Source organism: Centruroides sculpturatus, unplaced genomic scaffold (assembly GCF_000671375.1).
Source record: "Centruroides sculpturatus isolate CEXI.00-Female unplaced genomic scaffold, Cexi_2.0 scaffold142, whole genome shotgun sequence".
Classification (NCBI taxonomy): Eukaryota; Metazoa; Arthropoda; class Arachnida; order Scorpiones; family Buthidae; genus Centruroides; species Centruroides sculpturatus.
Window position 1 is genome coordinate 632,420 of NW_019384352.1, and position 23,076 is coordinate 655,495.

The window sequence follows — 23,076 nt, forward strand, 5'->3', positions numbered from 1 at the left end:
AATGTTGACATGAATTATTTGTACATTTTTTTCTTAAGAGAATAATGTGAATTTAATTTACTGCAAGTAGATCATAAGTGTTATTAATAAATCAATACACAAAAATTTAGCTAATTCTTAAAACAATTTAACCAAAAAATGGATTAAATGTTTTATAACAATTGTTATAGTTTATATTTATTCAGATAAATAAGATTATTATTTTTGTCATGACTTGCAGTATAAAGATGTTATGCACACTCTAAATTAAAAAGGTAATCTGCAATTTGATCCCTTTTATGTGCCCCACTGACATTTTTATTAATACCTGCATCAAACTGTTCTGTACTGTGGCAAGAAAGTAAATCCAGTTGATCATATATACCAGGTGTAATATCATTATGCATAATACATAGGTTATGTAGAACACAGGCAGCTACAATCACATCTGGAACAAATTCCCTTCTTCGTACATAGATATAAATTAGCTTCCGAAATCGTCCAAACAGATGTGCAAAAGCTTGTTCTATTACGACTCGTGTAGAACTCAGAATTGTATTGAATACCTTCTGCTTTCTTGTTAAATGGCCATTGTTTCTATATGGTGTCATTATTTTATTATTTAATGGGTAGGCACAGTCACCAAGAATATGGCAGTCTGAAGGTATAAAATCCTCTTTCTCTTCCATATTTTTAAATAATGGACTGTTCCTAAAAACTCTAGCATCATTTGCAGAGCCTGGCCAACCTGCATAAACATCCAAAAATTTTAACTCATGATCACATACAGCCTGTAGGACTACACTAGGATAACCTTTTCTATTTATATGATCATTTTTTTCTTTCTTTACTCACAGAAAAGGCAATATGAGTGCCATCGATGCAACCGATTGTTCCTGGAAATGGTTTCACTCTAAGTTTCTGAAATCCTTGTCTTATTCTCTCAATCTCAAAACCCTGTGGCATCTTAATGATTGAGTTTGACAAGGCACAGATTGATGTACAGAATTTTGTAAATTCTCTGTGGCCACTAGCAAATCCTAACCCGAAGCGGTCACATACACCACGGTAGCTCTCCTGGTTCCCCATAAACCACAGAGAAAATAAAACAGATGTTTCCTTAGGAATTCGTGCTTTTCTCCTTGCTGGTTCCTGTGGCAGCATAGATAGCAAAATCTGAAAAAATAATGCAAAAGTTAGTATGTAAATCTATAAAATTTAAAACAGTATGAAATATGTACAGTACAGGATTCCCACTTAAATTTGTTTTAAATTCCCTGACCCTCACAGTCCCTTACAGTATGGCACATTAACAAAACAAAAATCTTAAAACTTTTTAACTAGTTATTTTTTCTAATTAACAGTAACATATTTTATAATCACTGAGTAAAATTAAAAGAAGAAAGAATTATGGCTTCTCTACATAAACCTAAAATGTTTTATTAAAAGTAATTTATCTTGTTATTAATCCACAACTGCAAAACTTTATGGCTTTGAAAAATGAAAGAAAAAAATCCATTAATTATATAGGTCTATAATTATTTGAAATTGCAGCCCAACAAATCATGTATAATCTATGCACAAAAGTATAAATTATATTAAAATTTTCCCTTAATAAATTTGCCAAACTTTATAAAATGTTAATAAAATGGGAAAAAGTTTCAGAAAACAAATTGTTTTGTTATGCAGTCAAATACCACCATTCAAATATTCATTTGAATGGTGGTATTTTATCATTTTTGGTTATTTGTTAATCAATTCGCTAACACCTGTTCTCAAATTGAGTGTAAATGTGAGATACCGAGACAGTTAAAATATTTTAAAAATTATCATTATTAGATTAAAATTAAACCAAAATAAATATATTTTTTGTCACTCACCTCGACGGTGCTTCTTGTTAGACGAAAATGACTTTTGAAAATATCGTCGCTGTATTTTGGCACGATGTCATGCACGTAGCCAGATATTTTATATCTTTCTTCCCTATATTCTTCGTTAGAATCGATAGCTGCTATTAATGATGAGTCTTCTGATTCATCATAGTCATTTCTGAAAAAACTTGAGTTTGGATTTACGACAGATTCAGAACAAATACTTAAAACATTTAGAACAGATGCAGTGAAAATGTCATCCATTTTGATTAGTGAAATGCTAGCTGTTGTGTTCCTTCTAACACGTCAGCAGGAAGTTAAATATTTCACACATCCGCTAGCGAATAGCAAGCGCTCCGCTGAATAACGGAATACGTGGTATAAGTTATAAATAAATATAAACAAACAACACTAACCCAATAACATTAAATGTAAATACCAAAATGATTAATTTACTGTGTTTTTGTTATTTCTCACTCCTGTTTTTAGGTATTCGGTATTCGGCCGAATAGTGAAAAATAGGCTGAATACTGAATAGTAACCGAATATTCGTTACATCACTAATATATATATATAACTGCAGTATTTACATATTTTACATTGATGCATTAATTAGCAGTTGAGCACTAGACAGCAGTGTACACATCATGAGATTCTCCTATTGTCACCCATGCACCCTGAAGTAGGACTTAATAAGATTCCTAAGCCCATCAAACAGTTTCTTGTTCTTGACTAATTTATCAGGAAGGCAAAGCCATTGAATACCTTCCCGCTCTGCAGTCATATTTAGCTGCCACCTATCGGTCTCAGTACACGGACAATCATAGAGTAGTGCAAGGTCCAACTTCCATACCACACACTTCACATTTACCCTCCTCCCGTATGTCAAATCTTTTAAGGTAGTTGGCAAAACTACCATGACCAGTTAGAAATTTGGTTTCTTCATGGGTGAGATTATTTCTGCAGAGCCACCAGAGTTAATATTTGGAACAAGAGGCAAGTGAGATACTACCAGTAGTCTCATTATGCCAACCATTGTCCCAAACAGTGTTGTTGTTGTTCCAGATCATGTTTTTTAATTGTACTCTTTGGGATGGCATTGCAAACACAACTCCCAAGACCACCAGTAGCTGCCAACTTAGCTAGAACATCCACCTCATTTTCAATGATCCCTTGATGTTCATAACAGTTATTGTTGCTGGCAAGTAACCTAAAAATGTTGATGGCAACAGGGTGTAGATTAATGATCTTGGATTAAACTGATGCCCACGCTGGATTTCGAGCCTACTCCTGCTCCCCAGACTTCTGGGTAAGTATATTTTTGGTGTTTTTTCTTTCCTCTACTCTTCTTACTTCCGCCGGAAGAGCGGCCTGCACGGTTTAAACGCACCGTGTATTCGCTGCTCAACTGGCAATACTGTCCTATCGTCGTCAACTTGGGTTGGTGACAGCTCCTTGGTGTTTCACTTGAACACCATCTTCCTGGTGTTTCGCTTGAACACCTTCTTTCTAGTGTATAGGTCTCCTATACACTAAACTCTTACTTCCTCTTCCTGCCCCTCCTTGGTTGGCTGCTTTGCACCCCAGGGGGCGTTTCCACTTCTGACCTTTCCTCTTCTCTCTCGTACTGCACTTTGATCATCATGCCAGCAGAGACCGTATTGCGACCCTTGCGTCCACCTCATGGGTGTAGACTATGTCTCCCCATACCAAGAGAGTATAGTGACCACGCTGGGCTTGTTAAGCACTTAAAGAGAGAGCACAGCGTATCTCTTGTGTTCGAGTGCAGGGCTTGCGGTGTGGTAATGGACAAATTAAAAACTTTGAAGGCCCACCAAGCCCGCTCAGACTCATGTAGGGTGAGTATAGAGGCCGCCTCGCCTCCACCACCCCTTCCCACGGACAGGGTAATTAGACGAATACCCACCAGGCCTAGGAAACAGTACGAACGTCGGAAAACTCGTTCGACTCCCTCGCCTATCGTCGAGAGCGATCGTTCTTCGCCCAGCCCTCCATCTCCATCTTCACAGCTCACCCAAGCTAGACCCCGCCGGAGACGGACAACTAGGAATATCCAGGCCATCCTCGAGGAAGACACTCCAGAAACACAACACCGAGAGAAGTCCCCTCCTGCACCAGCTTCGGACAACACCCAGCGGCTCACATATGCCCAGGCTGTGTCATCCAGCCCCGCTACGGAGGCAGTTACCCCAAGACACCATGGCAGCTCCGATCAACAACCGCCGCCTTCGAGCACCGAAAGGGGATCCCTCCGATCTTCTCCGGAGGTAGTCTCTAACAACGCACCATCTTCCTCTCCCCCATTTCCCCGCTCGTTTCAGGTTTTGCATGACACCAGCAGACCAACCGAGCCTATCTGCAGACAACGGAACGACGGGAGTCCTCCTACCTGGGTGACTGCGTGGAAAACTCGTTTCGACGCTGTCGTCGATCAAGACATGCTGGAGGGAGTACTAAAAGACTTTATTCAACTGGCACACCAGATCTCCAACATCCGTGCGCCACCACAACGACAGCAACGCCACCGAACATCCCAGCGCCGCCGCAGTTCGTCCGAGCACCACAGCTCCGAACCCGATGCAAGTGAGATCCAACGCCTGTATAAGGCCAACCGAAAGCGGGCCTTCGATCGCATCTTAGCGGGCCCCTCCCGGTTCTGCCACGTAGATGCAGCAACCATTGAGAACCACTACAGACAGATGTAGGAGATTCCCCCGTCTACTACCACCACTCCAGTTCCTGCGAACCCGTGTACACCCCCGGCCACCAACAACCCGTTCGAAGCTTTCTTCACATCCCAAGAGGTCGCCCACCGCATCTCCAGAGGGCATAACACCGCCCCTGGTCCCGATAAGCTTAGGTACCTACACTGGAGACGCATCGACCCCAAGGGCATAATCATCGCTTCGATTTTCAACGCAGTTCAGCGGATTGGATACATCCCCGAGAGTTGGAAAATCTCAACAACTGTAATCATCCACAAAAAAGGTGATGTATCTAACCTTGGCAACTGGCGTCCCATCTGCCTTTCGAACACACTGGGTAAACTTTACACAGCGTGTCTCTCTGACAGACTACTCATCTGGTGCACCACCAATGACCGCATCTCGCCCTCCCAAAAGGGCTTTCTTAACTATCAGGGCTGTGTAGAGCACAACTTTGTTCTACAGTCCGTAATCCAAGATGCCAGACGTGCCAGAAAGGACGCCTTTGTCGCATGGCTTGACATAGCTAATGCGTTTGGGAACATCCCCCACAACACGCTCTGGGAGTCACTCAGGTGGCATGGCCTTCATCAAGATGCCATCAATGTAATACAGCTGCTCTACGATGAGTCAACCACCTGTGTGCGGACCAGCACCGGACTCACAACGCCAATCCTCATGCAGTTGGGCGTAAAGCAAGGATGCCCCATTAGCCCACTGCTTTTCATTCTAGCGATAGAGCCGGCAATTCGCAAGGTACAAGAGCTCGGCAAGGGATACGCGCTCCAGGAACACCCCGTCGATGTGTTAGCATATGCTGATGATATAGCACTTATCAGCAGCTCTGAAGAAGGACTCCAAACTCAGCTGAACACCATCTCAAACTGGACTGATTGGGCAGGCATCAACTTCAAACATGCCAAATGCGGAACCCTCTCAGTGCGAGGTAAGGAGTACTCTACTAGCTCTAATCAATTTTTTATTAAACAACAGGCATTGCCAGTCCTCGGCAGCGAAGATGCATACCGTCACCTAGGTGTACCCACTGGGTTCAGCAGATGTGACACCGAGGCGGCCACCATCGACGGAATACTACTCTGCATAGTGAAGCTACATTCGTCAAAACTAGCGCCGTGGCAGAAGGTAGACGCTTTAAACACATTTGTTATGCCAAAGCTCACCTTTTGTCTGGCAACTGGTACAACCCCCAAACGGCTACTCAACAAAATTGATAGAACGACAAAGCGATGTGTTAAAAAATGGCTCAGCCTCCCTCAGAGGGCCAGCCCGGAGATCGTCCACCTCCCCTATATGCAGGGCGGCACTAATGTCACGCCAACTAGCCAGTTGGCGGACATTGCACAAGTGTCGCATGCAATGCACCTCTTTCATTCGAAGGATCCCAACATCATAGACATCGCACAGGGAACACTTACACAGGTTGTCAAAAAACGCATCACGAGGCACCCTAATATAGACGACCTCTGCCATTACCTTAACGGGTCAATGGATGGAGAATTTGGTCTAACAAGTACTGACATAACGTCTATGTGGACCAGATTACAAATGGCCACTAGGCGCCTTAAGAAGCGATTGGACATCTCTTGGACTGTGGGCCCCGACAACCTGCCCACAATTTCTACTGGGACCAACTTAATCAGAACTAGCGACTGTCAGCGGGTATTGTGCGGCCTCCTCAAAGAACACTTCATAAGAAAACTTACAGCCAAACCCGATCAAGGAAAGGCTTATAGTGTAACATCTACCAGTGCGGTGAGTAACCATTTTATTAATAATGGTAAATATACCAGGTTCACCGACTGGTATTTCATCCACCGGGTCAGGATGAGCGTCGTGGCACTCCGCGGCCACAAAAGATTTGGCAATGACACTAAACGCTGTAGGCGCTGCGGCCACGTCCGCGAAACCTTAGCCCACGTCTTGTGTCATTGCCCACCAAATCTCCACCTAATTCTTAACAGGCACAATGCCATCCTAAACCGTATTGTAGCTGCCTTCAAGCCAAAAGATGCGCAAGTATTCATCAACCAGCGTGTACCCGGTTTTGATGGTAATTGCCGGCCGGACATGGTGGTTGTCCATGAACAATTGAAATCGGCAACAATTATCGATGTAACAACGCCATTCGAGAATGGACCACCAGCTTTCCAACTTGCCCGGGACGAGAAACTAAAGAAATATGAGCCACTTGCCCAACATTTCCGTCGCCTGGGTTATGATACCCACATAAGCGCATTTGTCGTAGGTGCCCTCGGCGGCTACGACCACGCCAATGAGGCCACCCTCCAGAGACTCGGCATCAGCTGCAAATATTCAAAACTGATGAAGAAGCTGATGGTGAGTGACGCGATAAGGTGGAGCAATGACATCTACAGGAGACACCTCGGCTACCACCAACAACAACAACAGGAGACATCGCGGCCACCCGCCAGCAACTCACAACATCACCATCAGGACTACTAAACCACATCCATCTGTTTACAACCTAGCAAACGCTTCTGTATCACTATTGGCAGGCCCCAGAGCCCATGTAGTATTCACATATTTTTGTAAATAATGTATAAATACCTATATCGCAAGAACATTGTATATTCCCAGCTGGCATATGTGCCCATGTACATAATTTAAATTTATATATCTGCTTCTATTTTGTAAACACATGGTTGGCAACTACAAGCCCATGTCGCGTAAATTATCTCTTTGCTTTATATATACACTTTATTTTGAAAACACATGGTTGGCATTAACAAGCCCATGTCGCGTAAATTATCTCTTTGCTTTATATATACACTTTATTTTGAAAACACATGGTTGGCATTAACAAGCCCATGTCGGGAAAATTATATATATTATAAATAATCATCTTGTAAATTTTTATTAGTTCTATAAATAAAGGCTTTTCATTCTCTTCTGTCTGTAAAGATGTTGACATTACTTCCATTAATGTGCTCATTATACAATATTAGTGCATGTCTAATAGCATATAGCTCAGCCTGCATCACCAAACAATCACCATTAAGGTGATGTTGCTGTTGCATAATTAACTTATTATCCTGGTAGGCAATGAATGCACATCTAACCTTATCATCACACTTAGAGCCACCAGTATAAATATCCAGGACAGGCTCATTTCTGAAGAGAGGCCAATGATAGGGAGGAGGAAGATGCTTGATTGAGCTGTTAACTTCCATATTTAGCTGAGAGAGAAACTCCAGGATAGCAGAGGATTTAATTCCCCATGCAATATACTGAACCCAAGCAGAGCCTTTAAACATGAGGTCAATAGGCTGCTTGCCAGCTAGAAACTGAAGAGAGCTTTTTGCTGTAGTCCTATAAGCCATTAACATGACAAGAAGTGCTCTTCGTTGTGCACTTATAAGGATGATGATATTACCTAATAATATGAGCCTTGTCGATGTCACTTGCCCAAACAGCCAAGGCGTAACATACAATTTGCACAAAAACAGTATATTATCTCCAGAGCATCCTTTCTCAGGTCCCATCTGCTCTTGGCATATCTCACCAGACTATTAAAAATCATGCAAGTTCTGTCAGTTGTATATTTAACATGGGGAGCCCATGAAAGTTTGTTCTCCAGGATTATACCAAGGTATTTAAGTTGTTTGTAGCATTTAATGCTTTCATTTTTCATCTTTATGGTGGGGTATCTCTTGTACAATGTTGGTTTATTCTTGGTGGTGAAGATAATGGCTTTACTTTTGGAGATGCTGAAGGAAAGCTTATTGTTCTTCCCCCAATCATAAATTTTTTCCATAACTATTGCAGATCTTTCTTCCAAGTGTCTGGAATAGCCACTGATCAAAATGAAAGAGTCATCCGCATAGGCCACCGTTGGGGAGGACCACAAGGGTTCTCTCCAATGGTGCTTACAAGAAAGCCATTGAACACAATGTTCCACAAGATTGGGCCCAGCACAGAACCCTGTGAACAACCCCTCTCAACCACTTTTTCGAAGCAGGTGCTTCTACTGTAGAGAAGTGTCCTCCTGTTGTTGAGATAAGATTCAATAATCTGTATAATTCAATGTGGATAGATTAGTTTCCTGAGGTTTTTCTTTACAATAATCTAGCTAGCAGTATTAAAAGCATTAGCAATGTCCAGACTAATGCCCAGTACATAAGGAAAAGAATGCTGCAACTCCCTCACATGCTCAACCACATCCAAGATTGCATCGATAGTGCCCTTTCCTCTTCTGAAGTCGTATGACTATCATGTGACTTGCCATTACATTCCAAGAAGTGAGTTAGGAGACAGAAAATCAGACTTTCCAAAACCTTCCCCATAATTGGCAGGAGAGATATGCTGCTATAGTTCTCAAGGGGGAATGTTACAGGAGGGATACAACTGGCCTTGTGACCACAACGTCTTAGTTAGAAATCAGAAGATCTTTAACGCACTTATAAACTTTGTCGAGTCAACAAAGGCTCTGGACCTGCAACACGACAATGAGTAAGAACATCGTCATCTAGTTCAACATGTGTATTAGGTATAGCTACTTGTGTGTATTTGAGTTACAACTCTATTTGCCAAGCAGTATTTCTTGTAAACCTAATTATAATATTCACCATTTTGATATCAAGAATGTTAATTTTATGGTACTAAGCCAGGTAATGTCTACTTTGTGTTAAGGAACTTATAGTTGCGTTTTTATGTACGGACCTAAAACTCTGTGCCTCTCTTGTTTTCTTTTGTAAATATTATTTCCATATGTAACCTGTTTATGTTTTAAATAATGTTTCCGGTGCGGCTCTTGACCTCCCCTTCCACTTCTCACCTCTCTTCCGCTTTCCACCCACCTTCGGCCCTGCCACAACAGACTTTCCCTCCAACTAACCCTTCTCACTTCTTTTCATCTCTTTGAGGATATACCACTGAGTAATGCTTCCTATCCCCCTATAAATATTGAAATATAGTTCTCAAGCCTTAGTTCTGCACTGTTAGGGTATTTTGGATAGGGACTATTTTGGCTATCTTCCACTCCTTAGGGAAGTACCCATGCATAAAACAGAGGTTGTAGATAGAGATAAGAAGGCCTGGATGTTCCCTCCAGATCACTTTGACAATATCCACCTTTATACCATCAATCCCTGGGGCCTTGATGGAAAGTTGTCCAATAACCCTGTCAATTTCAGTTTCCATGAAAAGAGGCTTGTCATTAATAAAGTGGTTGTTAGTGTCATTCAGGTTGTTATCCTGCACTTCATGAGTGTTGTTTTCTGGGCAAAATATCTCAAGCATCTTTTTTGCAGTCCTCCTAATGGCACTGTCTGTAGTATCGCCAGTGTCTGTGCATGCAGGGAGTACACATGGCTCTTTTAGTTTGCCAGATGCAAGCTTGTACACAAATCCCCATGGGTTGTTCATTCCTTTGGTACAAAACTGTCTCCTTGAGGCAATCTTAGCGTCTTTGATATTTTTCTTATATTGTTTTTAATAGGCAATATATTCGGTCTTAAAGGTGTCTCTTCTGTGGTCCTTACATTTTTAAAATCTTCTCCTCAGCCAGTTGTTCTGTTGGTGCATTTCTGTAAGTTCTGCATTCCACCAGGGAACCTTCCTTATATGCTTCCTCTTGATGAGGATGGCTTTCTCACATGCATTGACAATGTCCCTAATTCTAGATGAAATAAGTTCTCTGCTATTGCCATTGCTGTGATCCTGAGTATAATTTCTACCATAGTTTATAGTATTTATTAATTTTACATACATTTTATTATTTATTTATTTATTTCCATAAGTCTCACAATTCCCAAATTTCTATTAGTGACACCAAATTTGGGAGTCAGATTCAGAGAGCACAGATACAATGTCAGTAAAGGATCGAACACCACAATACTGTTGCAGATGGCACAAGCTGAAGGCTCAGTGGTCAAATGGGATGAAGCAAATATTATTAAACCAGTGCATTCCCCGACGTTGGCGATAAGCACTGAAAAGATTGGGAGCTATAAAGGCAAATTATGTGATACATACATTAATGCTAGGGATGCTGAAGGATTACCATCAGCCTGGAAATACCTAATTAAAAAATTGGAGAGCTCATAATTTATGCCTTGATTTTTTTGTTTTTTTTTTTGCAATTTTCGTATTTCATATACGATATTATTATATAATCTTATAATATTTCGTTATTTAATTTTATTTATCCTATGCATATATTTTTATACATATACATATTATTAATTGTAATAATTTTTTTTATGTTTTTTTATTTTATACATTTATATGCTAATTTTCTTCGTTAATTATTTGTATTTAAAATTTTGTTCCATTTATATTCAAATTTGTTTTACCTGATGATGGCCAATAGATTTGGCTGAAAACTTTTGTTGCATTTTTATTAAATTTCTCGGCAACATAAGGTGTTGTATCTTGAGTTACTATTGATATTATTTCAAGCTTTATGAACAAGATGTGGTTACTATTTGAGAATGACTTTTATTAGAATAAAACTAGTGTTTTTAAAAATTAAAATTTTTTTATAATATATATTATTGTATAAAACAATATGATCTTAAGTTTTCATTTAATAACATTTGTATTTTTTTTGTTTCTACACAGATATATTATAAAACATAATTATATAAAAAAATTATTTATATTTGATCATTTCAATTAAACATAAATTTATTTTAATGGATATATTTCTAGAATATTATAACTTTAAATTAAGAAAATACATTCATTACCAGAATCATCCAGAAAATTATCATCTCTTCTTATTATTTCAATATTTTTTAATAATAAAATACAAGGAGCACACATAATAGCTGAAAAAAATTTAACAGTTATTAATTAATTATTTTGAAAAACTACATAATATATTAATATTAAGTATACATTATACAATTATATTTTTCTTTTGACTTTTCAATATTTTCTTTTATTATAAAACAACACATTGATAATATACATTTCAGTTTTCCAATTTATACCAATAATGCACAAGGCTTGTTAACAATAACCATTGTTCGTTATGGCAATTATTCATGTAATATATTACAATTTTTAATACATACATAAATAATTATTCTAATGTTATTGTAAACAGTTCTTACATGAAATAAAATTAGAAATTAAAAAAAAATCTTTCAATATTTTAATACTTAAAAATATTATTCATTTTACCCCATTTAGTCAGTTATTGAGATAAAGTTGATTCCAGTTTGTAACACTGAGTAATCAAGTCCATGTCCAGCAAGTAAATAAAGATTTCTTGTACAGCACAATAATTGTGAGTAATGAAAGGGGCTGTCCATAAATTACATAAGGTATTTTGGGGTGGGTGGGGGGGGGTCAAGGATTTCTTACTCAGTAGGGGTAGGGGGTAGGGGGTAATAGATCTCGTCTTATGTAATATTCTCATTTTTATTTTTTGATCTCGTTGAATGGTGGCGTTTTGAATTTGGCAGTTTCTATTAAGAACGCTTGTTATCTCATGTGATGTGATAGACTAATAACACTAGCAGATTCATGCTCTACACATTTTTTGTCATAAGAGAAAGGTCGTGTGGTTGTTTTTTATTAGAATAAGTGCACCATTCCTATGGGTGTATAACACTAACAATACATAAACCAAAATACATGATACAAAGTAAACATAAAATTAGTATTTGGCTTTTAGTGAAAACTAAAATGTAAAACTAGAAATTATAAATTATAAATAGTCTTTTCTTCCATATTTTTTTAACATAATTGTAAAAAGCATCAAACAGTGGTTTCTGAACAAGCTTATCAAGTGGACATGGCCACCTGAAACCAAGCGTTAAAATTTCTAATTTCAGAATAAGTCTATCTTGATCATAAATTGGACAATGATAGATCATATGGTCGACAGTGTCTAAGTTTTCTGTAGAGCAAAAGCAAGAAGCAGTTTCTGCCCAGTTGTACCCAGGTAGCCCAGGTAGCTTCTAAAAATACCATGCTCAGTAAGTAGTTGAGCAGTAGCAAATGTTAAATCTCTAAGTAGTGATGAGAACCTACATTCAACACTAAGAAAATAAAGTCTTGTTATTCTACCAGTTTTACTGCTCAACTACTTTTGCATAGCGTTGTCGTGAATATAATTTTTAAGGCTGCTATGTGAAAGAGGGATCGAGTGTCCTTTGCAGCTGACTTAGCCTCAAAGTCGGCTTTTTCATTTCATAGTATGCCAGTATGGAACAAATATAAAAGTTATCTTATTTACAAGATTTTTAATATGGTGCTGGATATATGCGATTTTATTGCTATTGCAATTGGGATTTAATAGAGCTTTTAGGACAGACTGAGAATCACTGTAAATGTTGATAGAAAGAGTTTCGTTTGGTAGTGAAGTGGCCCACTGAACAGCTTGGTAGTCAGCATCTTCTTCAGCTTGATAGATGGAGGTATGTGGGTGGTATCTGTATCTTCTAACATATTTTTGACAAAATATGTCAGTTTGGAGGAAGATACAGATACTTGAGCCGACAAGAAAGGATCTTTTGGACCCATCTGCGTAGATATTAATGTCTGCATGATTATCCATGGAGGAAGATGACACCATATAACCTTGTTTACAGGATGATGATCAGAGATAGTAGGGTAATTGCAATGTGGTAGCATGTGAACAGCCATAGATAGAAGTAGAGACCATTGTTGAGCCTTGAGGTTTGTAGTTCTGATGTAGTAGTTTAGAACCTTTTCTACAATACATAGTGGCAAAGGAAGGAGTTATGCTAGTATCGAAGAGGTATTAGTAAAAACAGTTCTGCAGCACTTTGAAATTCTAATGTCAAACTGGCTTTGAAGAGAGAGTAATTTACTTGCTACTGAATTTTTACTAGTTACATGACCACAGCCAAAGGCCACATAAAGTAGCATTGGTTGTATTGCCCCATTATATAAAGTTTTATAAGCTTTATTATTTAGTCCCCAGGTGCATCTAGCACATTTTAGCAGCATGTAGTTTATTTTCTTGGCCTTAGCCAAAATGTAATCAATATAACAACAGAATGTGGTTTCTCTCTATTCACTCTTGTTTTATTTTGTATGACATTTCTGTTTACACGTGAAATAGCAAGTCGATCTGGCAAAGTTTTTTGTGTCTTTCGTGAAAATTAAAATTAATACAAAAATAAATATTATGACGTTGATAATAATAATAATATTGTTAATAATTAAAAAATAAAGTTCTTAAAATAAATTGTTCATTTGAATTCATTAAATTTTTATATTTTTAAATTTGTTCACATAAAGTCTTTTATAAATAATAGTACATATTAATTAACTAATTAATAATAATATATTTTGGATTTAAGGTTTTTAGGGTTTCATAAAAAAATTTTTTTTGGTTAAAAATCTTTCTATAAAATCATGCCAAAATATTACGTAAGATAGAGAAGGGGAGGGGATCAAAGAAAATATTACGGTTTCTTACACAGGGATGGGTGGGGTTCTGAATGGCCAAAATCACCCTTACGTAATTTATGGACGTCCCCAAAGATATTTTGATGCAAGCATATAAATAAATGCAATATATGAAATGTATCCATTACTGTAGTGGATGTGTATTTTGCTCAGCTTCAAACTGGTCTATAATATTCAACTAAATCTGGTATGGTAATATTGCAGGGCAAGTGGAAGACATTGCTGTAAAAAATTAGTCATCAACTTACCAGTGTGGCACTTTTGATGCTGCAAGCAAGAAAAATTTTATTTGTATAATATACTCATGCTTATATAAATACCTCAATGATGTAGGGGATACTGCTTAATGTGGTTCCCATTCTAAAGGTCATGAATAACATCACCTTCAGAATGTTCAATAACTAACCATAATTGATCCTGTATGATGCTTCTCATATACAGTGTGATACATCCTTGACAACTTGTAAGGAACTAAGTCTGAGCTTTATTTTTATTTTACTTTTATTTTTGCTTTCATTATATTTTGTTTGGGGCTTATGTTTAGTTAAGACGAAGGTTTCCTCACCATTCACCTTAGTAACTTAAAAATAGAAGAAAAACCAACTCACCGACGAAAGAAAAGCGCCGTAGAAAAACTCGCGCACACTTGCGCTTCCCAAGCGGAAAAAGTAAGTCCGCACCGAGAAAAAGGGGGGGGAAGACCCCACAACCCAGTTAGGAATCGCTAAACCTTAAAATAATAAAGCATCCCGATAATTGTTAAAAAGAATAATGTAAAAGGTTAGCGAAGTATTGTCGGAAAATAATCTGCCAGATAAACAAGAAAAATTTAATGTTACAGATAAGTATGTAAATGAGGAGAGTGAGCTCATTCAGAATTGTGACGTCACCTCACACTATAAAGCCTCTAACTCAAGTGAAAACGAACGAGGTGAATTCCTGATAGCAACGAGCTTATAGCAGTGAACGAGAGAGAGGTGTCCGATAGGATTTTGAAGTTATTCGATTTGTGGATCGACGATTATAGAAAGTCTTGAGAGTTTGAGGAAATAGGTTCCTAGTATATTGAGGTGACGATTAGGATCTTTAATTTATAAGAATTATTGTTTATAAGTTAATTCTTTGATTTTGTCGAATTCCAAAGGGGAATAGAATTAAGTTAGAAATAGATTGATTTGAGTTTGTCGGATTGATTCTTGTTGAATTTCATTGAATAAATTATTGTTTGATTTTTACTAAATACTGTATAGAGTTTATTAATAGAAGTTTAATTAAATATTTGATTTTGTTATTGACAAACTTTGTCATTATTTAATTCGGTGCACGCTTAAAGTCCAGGCCTGGCACACTAACGCGAATCCGCGTAAAGTACCCGTTAGGGAACGGCTATTTCCGGCACACAGTAGTGTCGATAATCGTTGGAAAGTCGGAAAAATAATATAGTACTTTACAAACTTTCAGCAAGGTAAAAGGTGCATGGTGATAAGTCAGGAGAGTGGGGTGGCCATAGATCCTCTGATAAAATCACTGATTCAAGCAAGTGAATGGGAGCAGTTTGGTAAGTCACTCCATCCTGTTGGATGAAAGCATAAACAAGTTCACGTGGAGTCAACTGACTTACAAACTCTTTGTAGATCCATAGATAAAAATCTGTATTCACATTCTCCTTGAAAAAAATCCAGCAATGAGTTGCTTAACTTTCCTGGCAACATTTTAAACTGCATGTGGTACCATCTGTTATGATATTTTATTAAAAAAACTGTATGCATGCATAATACAGAATTTTAACATTAAGACTTAAGAACAAGAGACTTGCTTAGTTATTTCTGCATTTTATATTACATATATTTTTTAATTTTACTATTTTGATATTCTATTTCTATATTATGACAGAAAAACTCGGAAAATGATTTAAGATGCTAAAGATTTTACTTTTATCATCTAGTCAAATTCCTGTTTTATATTTTACTTCATAAGTTAAAATAAATAGTTAAACATAATTAAACAATAATTTTTTATTGCATACTACCTTTTTCAAAAGTTGCTTTAAATCGAGCTTCAGTAGCTCCTGGCAGATCTCCTATAAGATTATAACAATTTACCTAATTGAAAATAAAATTTTTTAAGTTAAAAAAGTTTAATTAAAACTGTAGAAGTTTCATTTTACAAAAATATTAAAATTTTTTTTAAAAACAAACCAAGAATTTATTTGTTTTCACAGTGATTGATTAATTATCAATCATATTGATTTACACAGACTAAAAAAACATTTATGATTCTGTTAATTGTTTTCACACCAAGTATATCAAACTCAAAATTACAGACAGAAAAAAAAAAATATGAAAATATAATTGTCTTTGAATTTTTGATAAATCTTTATTACAGTTAATTAACATTTCCAAATACAGTGGTACCTTATACTTCAAATAACTAACTTTGAATGCTTCAGATTTCAAGTGCTGAATTCAAGAAAAATTCATCTCAGAGTTCTTTGAATTTTAAACTGCACAAGCAGTGAAAAAAATGTGCTTGAAAAAATTCAATCTGTTGTTCATGCAAGTTGTCTTTTGCCCTCTGGTTATGCTCATACTGTGTGTGTTTAGTACTTTCTTTTTGGTGTGTTTTGGTTATATATGTTTTGTGTTATTCATCAATTTTTAGCAATTTCTTCCTGCAAGTTTTCTTTGTCAATAGCCCTGTACATTTTGTATCCTTTAATTCAAAATTTCCCAAACAGAACTTTTTAAACCATATTCGACATGTTTGAACTTTAGATGCATCTTCCCATATACATTATGAATTTTCTTTACTGTTTATATGGCACTATATCCTTTCCAAAACTCATAAGCATAATATGCCCAACATTCTTTATATCCAAAAACATTTCAAGCTGATTTTATTCAAATAATATATGACAAGAAATAAACAGTTTAAAATAAGCTTCTAAACAAAGAATGCAATCTCACACTAATAATAATGTGTTAAATTCATAACTGTTACAATTAAATCACACATTATGTTAATTAATGACTGCTGTTAAAAATATGCAAAAACTTTATGCCAAATCCAATATAACCTTTATTAAGTAACCATGACATCCAAAAAGTGTGTGGAAGCAATGAAGTCTAAGAGGAAGGTTATAATATTAATGATTGAAGTGAAAAAAGAACTTACTGCAAAGCACGAAGGCAGTACATATGTGGCAGATCAGGTGGCCAAGCTTAAGATGCCAAAGTCAAAGTGTGTGACCAGTAAATGCAATTTTCATTTTATTATAAAGTATTTTATATATTTTATTTAGTGTTTTCAAGTTTTAATTTATTATTAGGGTATTTAATTGTGTTATTTTTACCTTATATTATGTCTCTTTGCTGTTTTCAGTTTATTGAAATGGTATTGTTTATGATCTGGAAGTGAATTAATTCACTTTCCACTATTTCTAATGAGAAAAAGTGCTTCAGACTTTGAACAATTTGGAGTTCAAACAGCCTCTAGAATGAATTAAATTTGAAGTATGGTGCACCACTGTATTTAAGCAGTTATCCATCTTCTGCCAAAAAAGCAGTAACTTTAAAAGTAGAATTATATATTTGCATTAATTAATAATTAAACTTGTTATCTAAAACTTTCTAAGCATTAGATAATGAATTGCTATCAAAATTATTTATTGATAAGTTTGTAAATTCACAAATCTTAAAGTTTTGCTCTTTTATTATGTGTCATCTCATGAATCATAGTTGTCTTCTTTCATCTCAATGTCATATCAAGCATGCAAACAATGAAAAACCTATACAAAATTAAAACAGACTGTGGCAATGTGTACTTTTTAAACAAAATCAACTTTTTCATTCCATATAGCAAATAGCATATGTTTTCTATTAAATGATTTATGTCTATATTATTTCATGATTTGAATGTTGTATATTTCTGAGATCATATTCTTTGTTAATACAACTTTCATCAATGTCATATATTCTGTTTAATAATAGAATGTACATATAGAAATGCACTGTTCAAGTTCATACACTAATTGTTCTATACAGATGCTTTAACGATTTATTATAGATTGTAGAAATTACAATCTATAATAAATAGATTGTAATTTCTACATAATATGAAATTACATAATATGAACAATGGACAAACCTTGTCATCATCATAAACCTCCAATTGAACAAAATTATAAGACTATAAAACAAAGAATTTCACTATTACGAAGTAATAACTCTAGAAAACATAAAATATACATTACTAAATCTACATATATAATTTGGACACACAGCACAATACATAAGAAAAACACGAGCATTTATGAGTTTGGGAAGAACTTAATGATAAGTATCCTCACAATTTTAAGTTTACAGTTTCAAGATTATTCCAGCAAAAATATATTAAACTGTTAGCTGACTCAGAGATTCTCTTTGGAGAGACCAAATAGATTTATAATTGTCACACAAAATCAAATCATAAACATAAAACTATAGAAAACATATAAAAGACAATATTTACAGGTGAGCATTTATAGAAAACGAGTAGCCCAGGACGTCACCTAGTGGGCATTCTTTACAAATTCTCATGAGGCATGATTCCTTTGACTTTTTTGTTCCTGTCAATATGCTCTACAGCTGTCTTCCAGTCTCAATCGCATACATTTGTCTTAGATTTCAACCTTATATTTCTACCTATTAAACATTCTATAAAACTTTAAAATAGTTTAATTTGTTTATTTACCTTCGGTTGTAAACCTCGATTTTAAATGTATCCACCATTTTTTCAACAAATTTCCCATGAGTCAATGCACGACATTCACTGACTTGTGAGTCACGGGATGTTGTAAACATGCGGCGCAAGGTTAACCAAGGCATATAATAATTATTTATACCATTCCGTGGTATAAATAATAAATTCATATCAATAATAAATTCCTATTACAAATAAAAATAATTTACTGTTAATTTAAAATCATCGCTAGGGTGCCTCTAGTGCCCATTTTTGACATACCGTTACACGGACAAACGGACGGATGGACACGTGTTCAATGGGTTATATAGATAGATGCCTTAAGACCAAACTAATTCAATAAATCAAACTCTTAGCATATATGCATAACAAAACAAATATAATACACAAAAACTTGCATATAAATACAAATTATTGAACACACTCCAGTACAATGCTACAGACTGCATAAGAAAATGATTCATACAATATATTATGCTAGAGCTGTAATTGCAGATAAAACAATCTCTCATAACAGATCAATCATCATATTCATCAACAAATAAAAATCACATGCATCCTAGATGTATCTATCCAAAACATGTACAATCCACAAAATATTCACATTGAAAAATTAATAAATATATCGGATTTATCCAAGAAATAAAGCATCTGCAGAAAATTGATAGGGTAATTATTGTGGCTGTAGTGCTCTCTTCCACAAGCATCATACCAATACACTATGTTCTGCATAACATAAGTGGTATGACATCTAAAAACATTAGACCATAATAACTAGTACATATATCATATTACAGAAAGCAGCCATACTAAACACATTTCACATAGCCAGGAAATTCTTAAATACAAATACTAACAATATATTAAAAAAATAACAATTTTTCTGATAACCATGCATTGAACTTGCTCCTACAGTCCTAGGCACAAGTATCAATTGAATAAGACAGAATAGCAATAATAAAGAAAGAAAATAGATTGCTAGAGAGAGAAAAGGAGAGAGATTGATTGTGTTTTGTTTTTGTGTGCACCTTTTATTTCAAAATTGTATGAAACACAGCAGAAGCTCTAATCGATTTTAAAATGTAAACAGTTCATCATAAAATGAAATATTCTGTGTTTATTCAAAACACTATTGTTGAGTTTTATAAACTATATAAAAATTTAACAATGTATTATATATTTTATTACATGTTAAGGCATACTTTAATTTTATAATGTAACTTTATGATGTAATATCCATATTTAACAGTTTTTTAGTGAAATTTTACAATATGATACATAAAAATTTTTCAGATATACAAATATTCAAGGTATTATTATTACCTGAAAAAAATGAAGATTAAGGCATCTGCATAATGATTTAACTATAATAGTCTTTCCATAACCAGATGGCCCTGTTAATAGGATATTTGGTCTTATTTGATAGTCAACATCTCCAAATTCAGTGTTATCTTTGATGCTACTGTAAGAGAAATTAGGAATCAAATAATAATTTTGTAAAAAAACAATTACATATATGTGTTTATATATACAGAGTAAGTGGAATTTAAAAATTTATGTACTATTTTTTTTTATTAAAATACATTGTAAATACAAATATTTAAGCACTGAAGTTCACATCAACCATCTTCAGGAATTTAATTTGTAGAACAATTGAGAAGACTCAGAAACCATAAAATTTCAAAACCAGTTCAGTCTCATGTTGACAACCAAAAATAAATAAAAACGAATGAGCATCATGGCAGTTGCTATTTTCTGTTTTGCATAAAGAAAGGTTACACACATGATCATAAAGATGTTAAGGTAACATGCATAGACAAAAAATGACATCAGAGACAAAATATCAACAAATTCATTATTAAACATATTAAAATGAACATAAAATATTGTTTTTATTTATTTATATTACTCATGTTAATCTATAACACATAGTCTTTCAAAGATAACTATATATTGCTATAACTCTTATGAAAACTGAGCTATTTTTATTGCAACCATGTCTTACGTGGCATTCAGATCTTAATATAAATCAGAATTTTGTTAAATAAAGCATGATCAAAATATAACTTACTCTAATTTTAGATATGGCATTATGATGGACTGTAACTGATCCACATATAAATCCATGCCAGGTGGCTTGGGTATCTCCCAAATAGGATGAATAGGATTTGGAGAATAATATACATCCATTGTAACAGGAACATAACTTTGAACAGTACCAGTCTGTAAAAAATTTCAATATAATTAATCTTAAAGTATAAAAAATCTAAAGTTACCTTGTTTTTCCATTTTTTTTTTGTTTAACTGAAAATACATTCTGCAACAAATGCATATACACACACATAATAATAATAATCATCCAAATAATAAAAAATTATTAGAATTTTAATGGCTATGTTACAAAAATGAATGATAATTATTTAAAAATCTTGTTTCCAATGCAACAGAAAATATATTTTGATAAGTCAGAATTTGATTCTATTCAGTTTATGATATGTTGAATAAAAATAATCTCATTATTCAAACTTCTTATAAGAAAAACAAACTAAAATAAATAGACATGTATTGGATGATTCCTCCATTAATACATATATGTATATTTATAAAATGCCATAATTGTTATTACATATCATAAACTTTAAAAATAATAAACATATATTATAAAAATAATAAACATATATTACTACAATTAATTAAAATGCCTGAATGTCCTTGACTTACTATAATATATAAATTTTCTTCTACAAGTACATATTTTTTTAATATCAGGACTTATTATACTGGCTTTACAGATAATGCTACAGAGTTTCACAGAAAACAATTTTCTGTTTTATTTACTATACCTGGACACATACATAATATTGCATATCAAACTCTTTCGTTCCTCTTCAGCAGGTATTTTTGTAGTACATTCTATTAAAACAATAAAATAATTTTTAAATTACATTTTTCATTTCCCGACAAAACCATTAATAAAATTCTTACAATTTTCAAACTTTTTTTTTTATTTTTAACTTTACCGGACATTCAATTTTAAGCAATAACAACAATAATACTGTAAACTTAAGCCTGTATTAAAACAAATTATTATATTAATGTTTTACATTATATCTATTTATTATAATAAATTAGTTAAGAAGATAGGATACCTGACTTTTAAAGAAAGAGAAGATTATGAAAGACAATTAATTTTGAATATGATGAATGTAGAAATCCCATGATCAATCCAAAGAACACTAAAACTGGGAATGGACTACAATGGACCAGAAATATTGAAAATTGAAGAATTTGCTGTGATTACAGGACATTTGTTATGGAAATTTCCAGAAGAAGAAAGAGAAGGTATAAGAAAAGGTATGCAAAAAATAATAACAAATAAAAAACTAAATAAAAAAACAAAAAATAAAATTAATAATTATAAGAAACACTTAAACAATGTAAAAACATTTCTAAGTAATAATAATTTAGAAATACTTCAAGGGAACAAAATGAAACAAATAATAATAATGAAGAAAGAAGAAAAAACAGAAGTGATTAGAAGACTAATTAACGAAGGAAATTATAAAGAATTGAAGAAAGATCCAGTGGATGATCTCATAAAATCGTTGGACAAGGAATTGAAAAGTTTAAAAACAAAACTACACATAACAGAAGAAGACATCAAGAAAGAAGATAATAGAAAACCAAAATTCAACATAAGGGTAAAAACACACATAAATCCTGTAAAATATATACCGTTAATAGATGTTAGAAATTATTTATATTACAATTTAGAAAAATATTTTAAAAATAAATTAAATCTATTAGAAGTATCTAATTATAGCATTAAAAATGTAGATAAATTGTTAACAAGATTACAAAATATTACAATTAATAAATATATGAAATTAATATCTCTTGATATAGTAAATATGTGCCCTAGTATCACAATAGAAGATATAGAAAATTCATTAATAAGAATTAAAACACCTAGTTGGATAATTAAATTATGTTTAATTATAATTAAAAATAACTACTTTCAGTTCGAAAATAAATTCTATACCCAGATGGATGGAATACCTATGGGTACTTGCATAGGTCCAAGATTGGCTGAAATATCAATGATACAAATAGATGAAAAAATTAAAAATATAGAAGGCATAGAATTTTACAACAGGTATGTAGATGACTGTATTATAATATATGATACAAGGAAAACAAATGAACAAATAATTATAAATAAAGCTAATAAGATAAAAGAAAATATTAAATTTGAAATAGAAACAGAAAAACAAAATAGTATTACTGTATTAGCCTGAATATAATGCGACTCTGAAATTTTCATAAAG

General features: G+C 34.3%; 2 protein-coding genes and 1 pseudogene across 2 annotated transcripts; 1 reads left to right on the plus strand and 2 right to left on the minus strand.

Moving 5' to 3' along the window:
* Positions 1-79: 79 nt before the first annotated feature.
* On the minus strand, positions 80-2,214 carry LOC111638493 (annotated as a pseudogene).
* Positions 2,215-3,493: 1,279 nt separating this feature from the next.
* Positions 3,494-7,112, plus strand: LOC111638606. Its single transcript, XM_023384349.1, has 2 exons — positions 3,494-4,534; positions 4,577-7,112. The coding sequence occupies exons 1-2, from the start codon at positions 3,494-3,496 to the stop codon at positions 7,058-7,060; spliced, it is 3,525 nt and encodes a 1,174-aa protein (XP_023240117.1). The 3' UTR covers positions 7,061-7,112.
* A 2,990-nt stretch (positions 7,113-10,102) lies between these two features.
* On the minus strand, positions 10,103-21,659 carry LOC111638615 (peroxisome assembly factor 2-like). Its single transcript, XM_023384361.1, has 7 exons — positions 21,604-21,659; positions 20,820-20,971; positions 20,072-20,210; positions 16,038-16,110; positions 11,308-11,388; positions 10,363-10,547; positions 10,103-10,276 (listed from the first exon to the last, which is right to left on the minus strand). The coding sequence occupies exons 1-7, from the start codon at positions 21,613-21,615 to the stop codon at positions 10,103-10,105; spliced, it is 816 nt and encodes a 271-aa protein (XP_023240129.1). The 5' UTR covers positions 21,616-21,659.
* Positions 21,660-23,076: the final 1,417 nt, after the last annotated feature.

Bases quoted from the DNA above. Each gene is read 5' to 3' on its own strand.
- LOC111638606 (XM_023384349.1), top strand. From the start codon at position 3,494: ATGCCAGCAGAGACCGTATTGCGACCCTTGCGTCCACCTCATGGGTGT. The intron at 4,535-4,576 runs GTAGATGCAGCA...AGACAGATGTAG, and splicing joins GCCCCTCCCGGTTCTGCCAC to GAGATTCCCCCGTCTACTAC.
- LOC111638615 (XM_023384361.1), bottom strand. The intron at 16,111-20,071 runs GTAATAATAATA...ATTTTCAATTAG, and splicing joins TTAATCTTCATTTTTTTCAG to GTAAATTGTTATAATCTTAT. The intron at 10,277-10,362 runs GTGAGACTTATG...AATTATACTCAG, and splicing joins CTAATAGAAATTTGGGAATT to GATCACAGCAATGGCAATAG.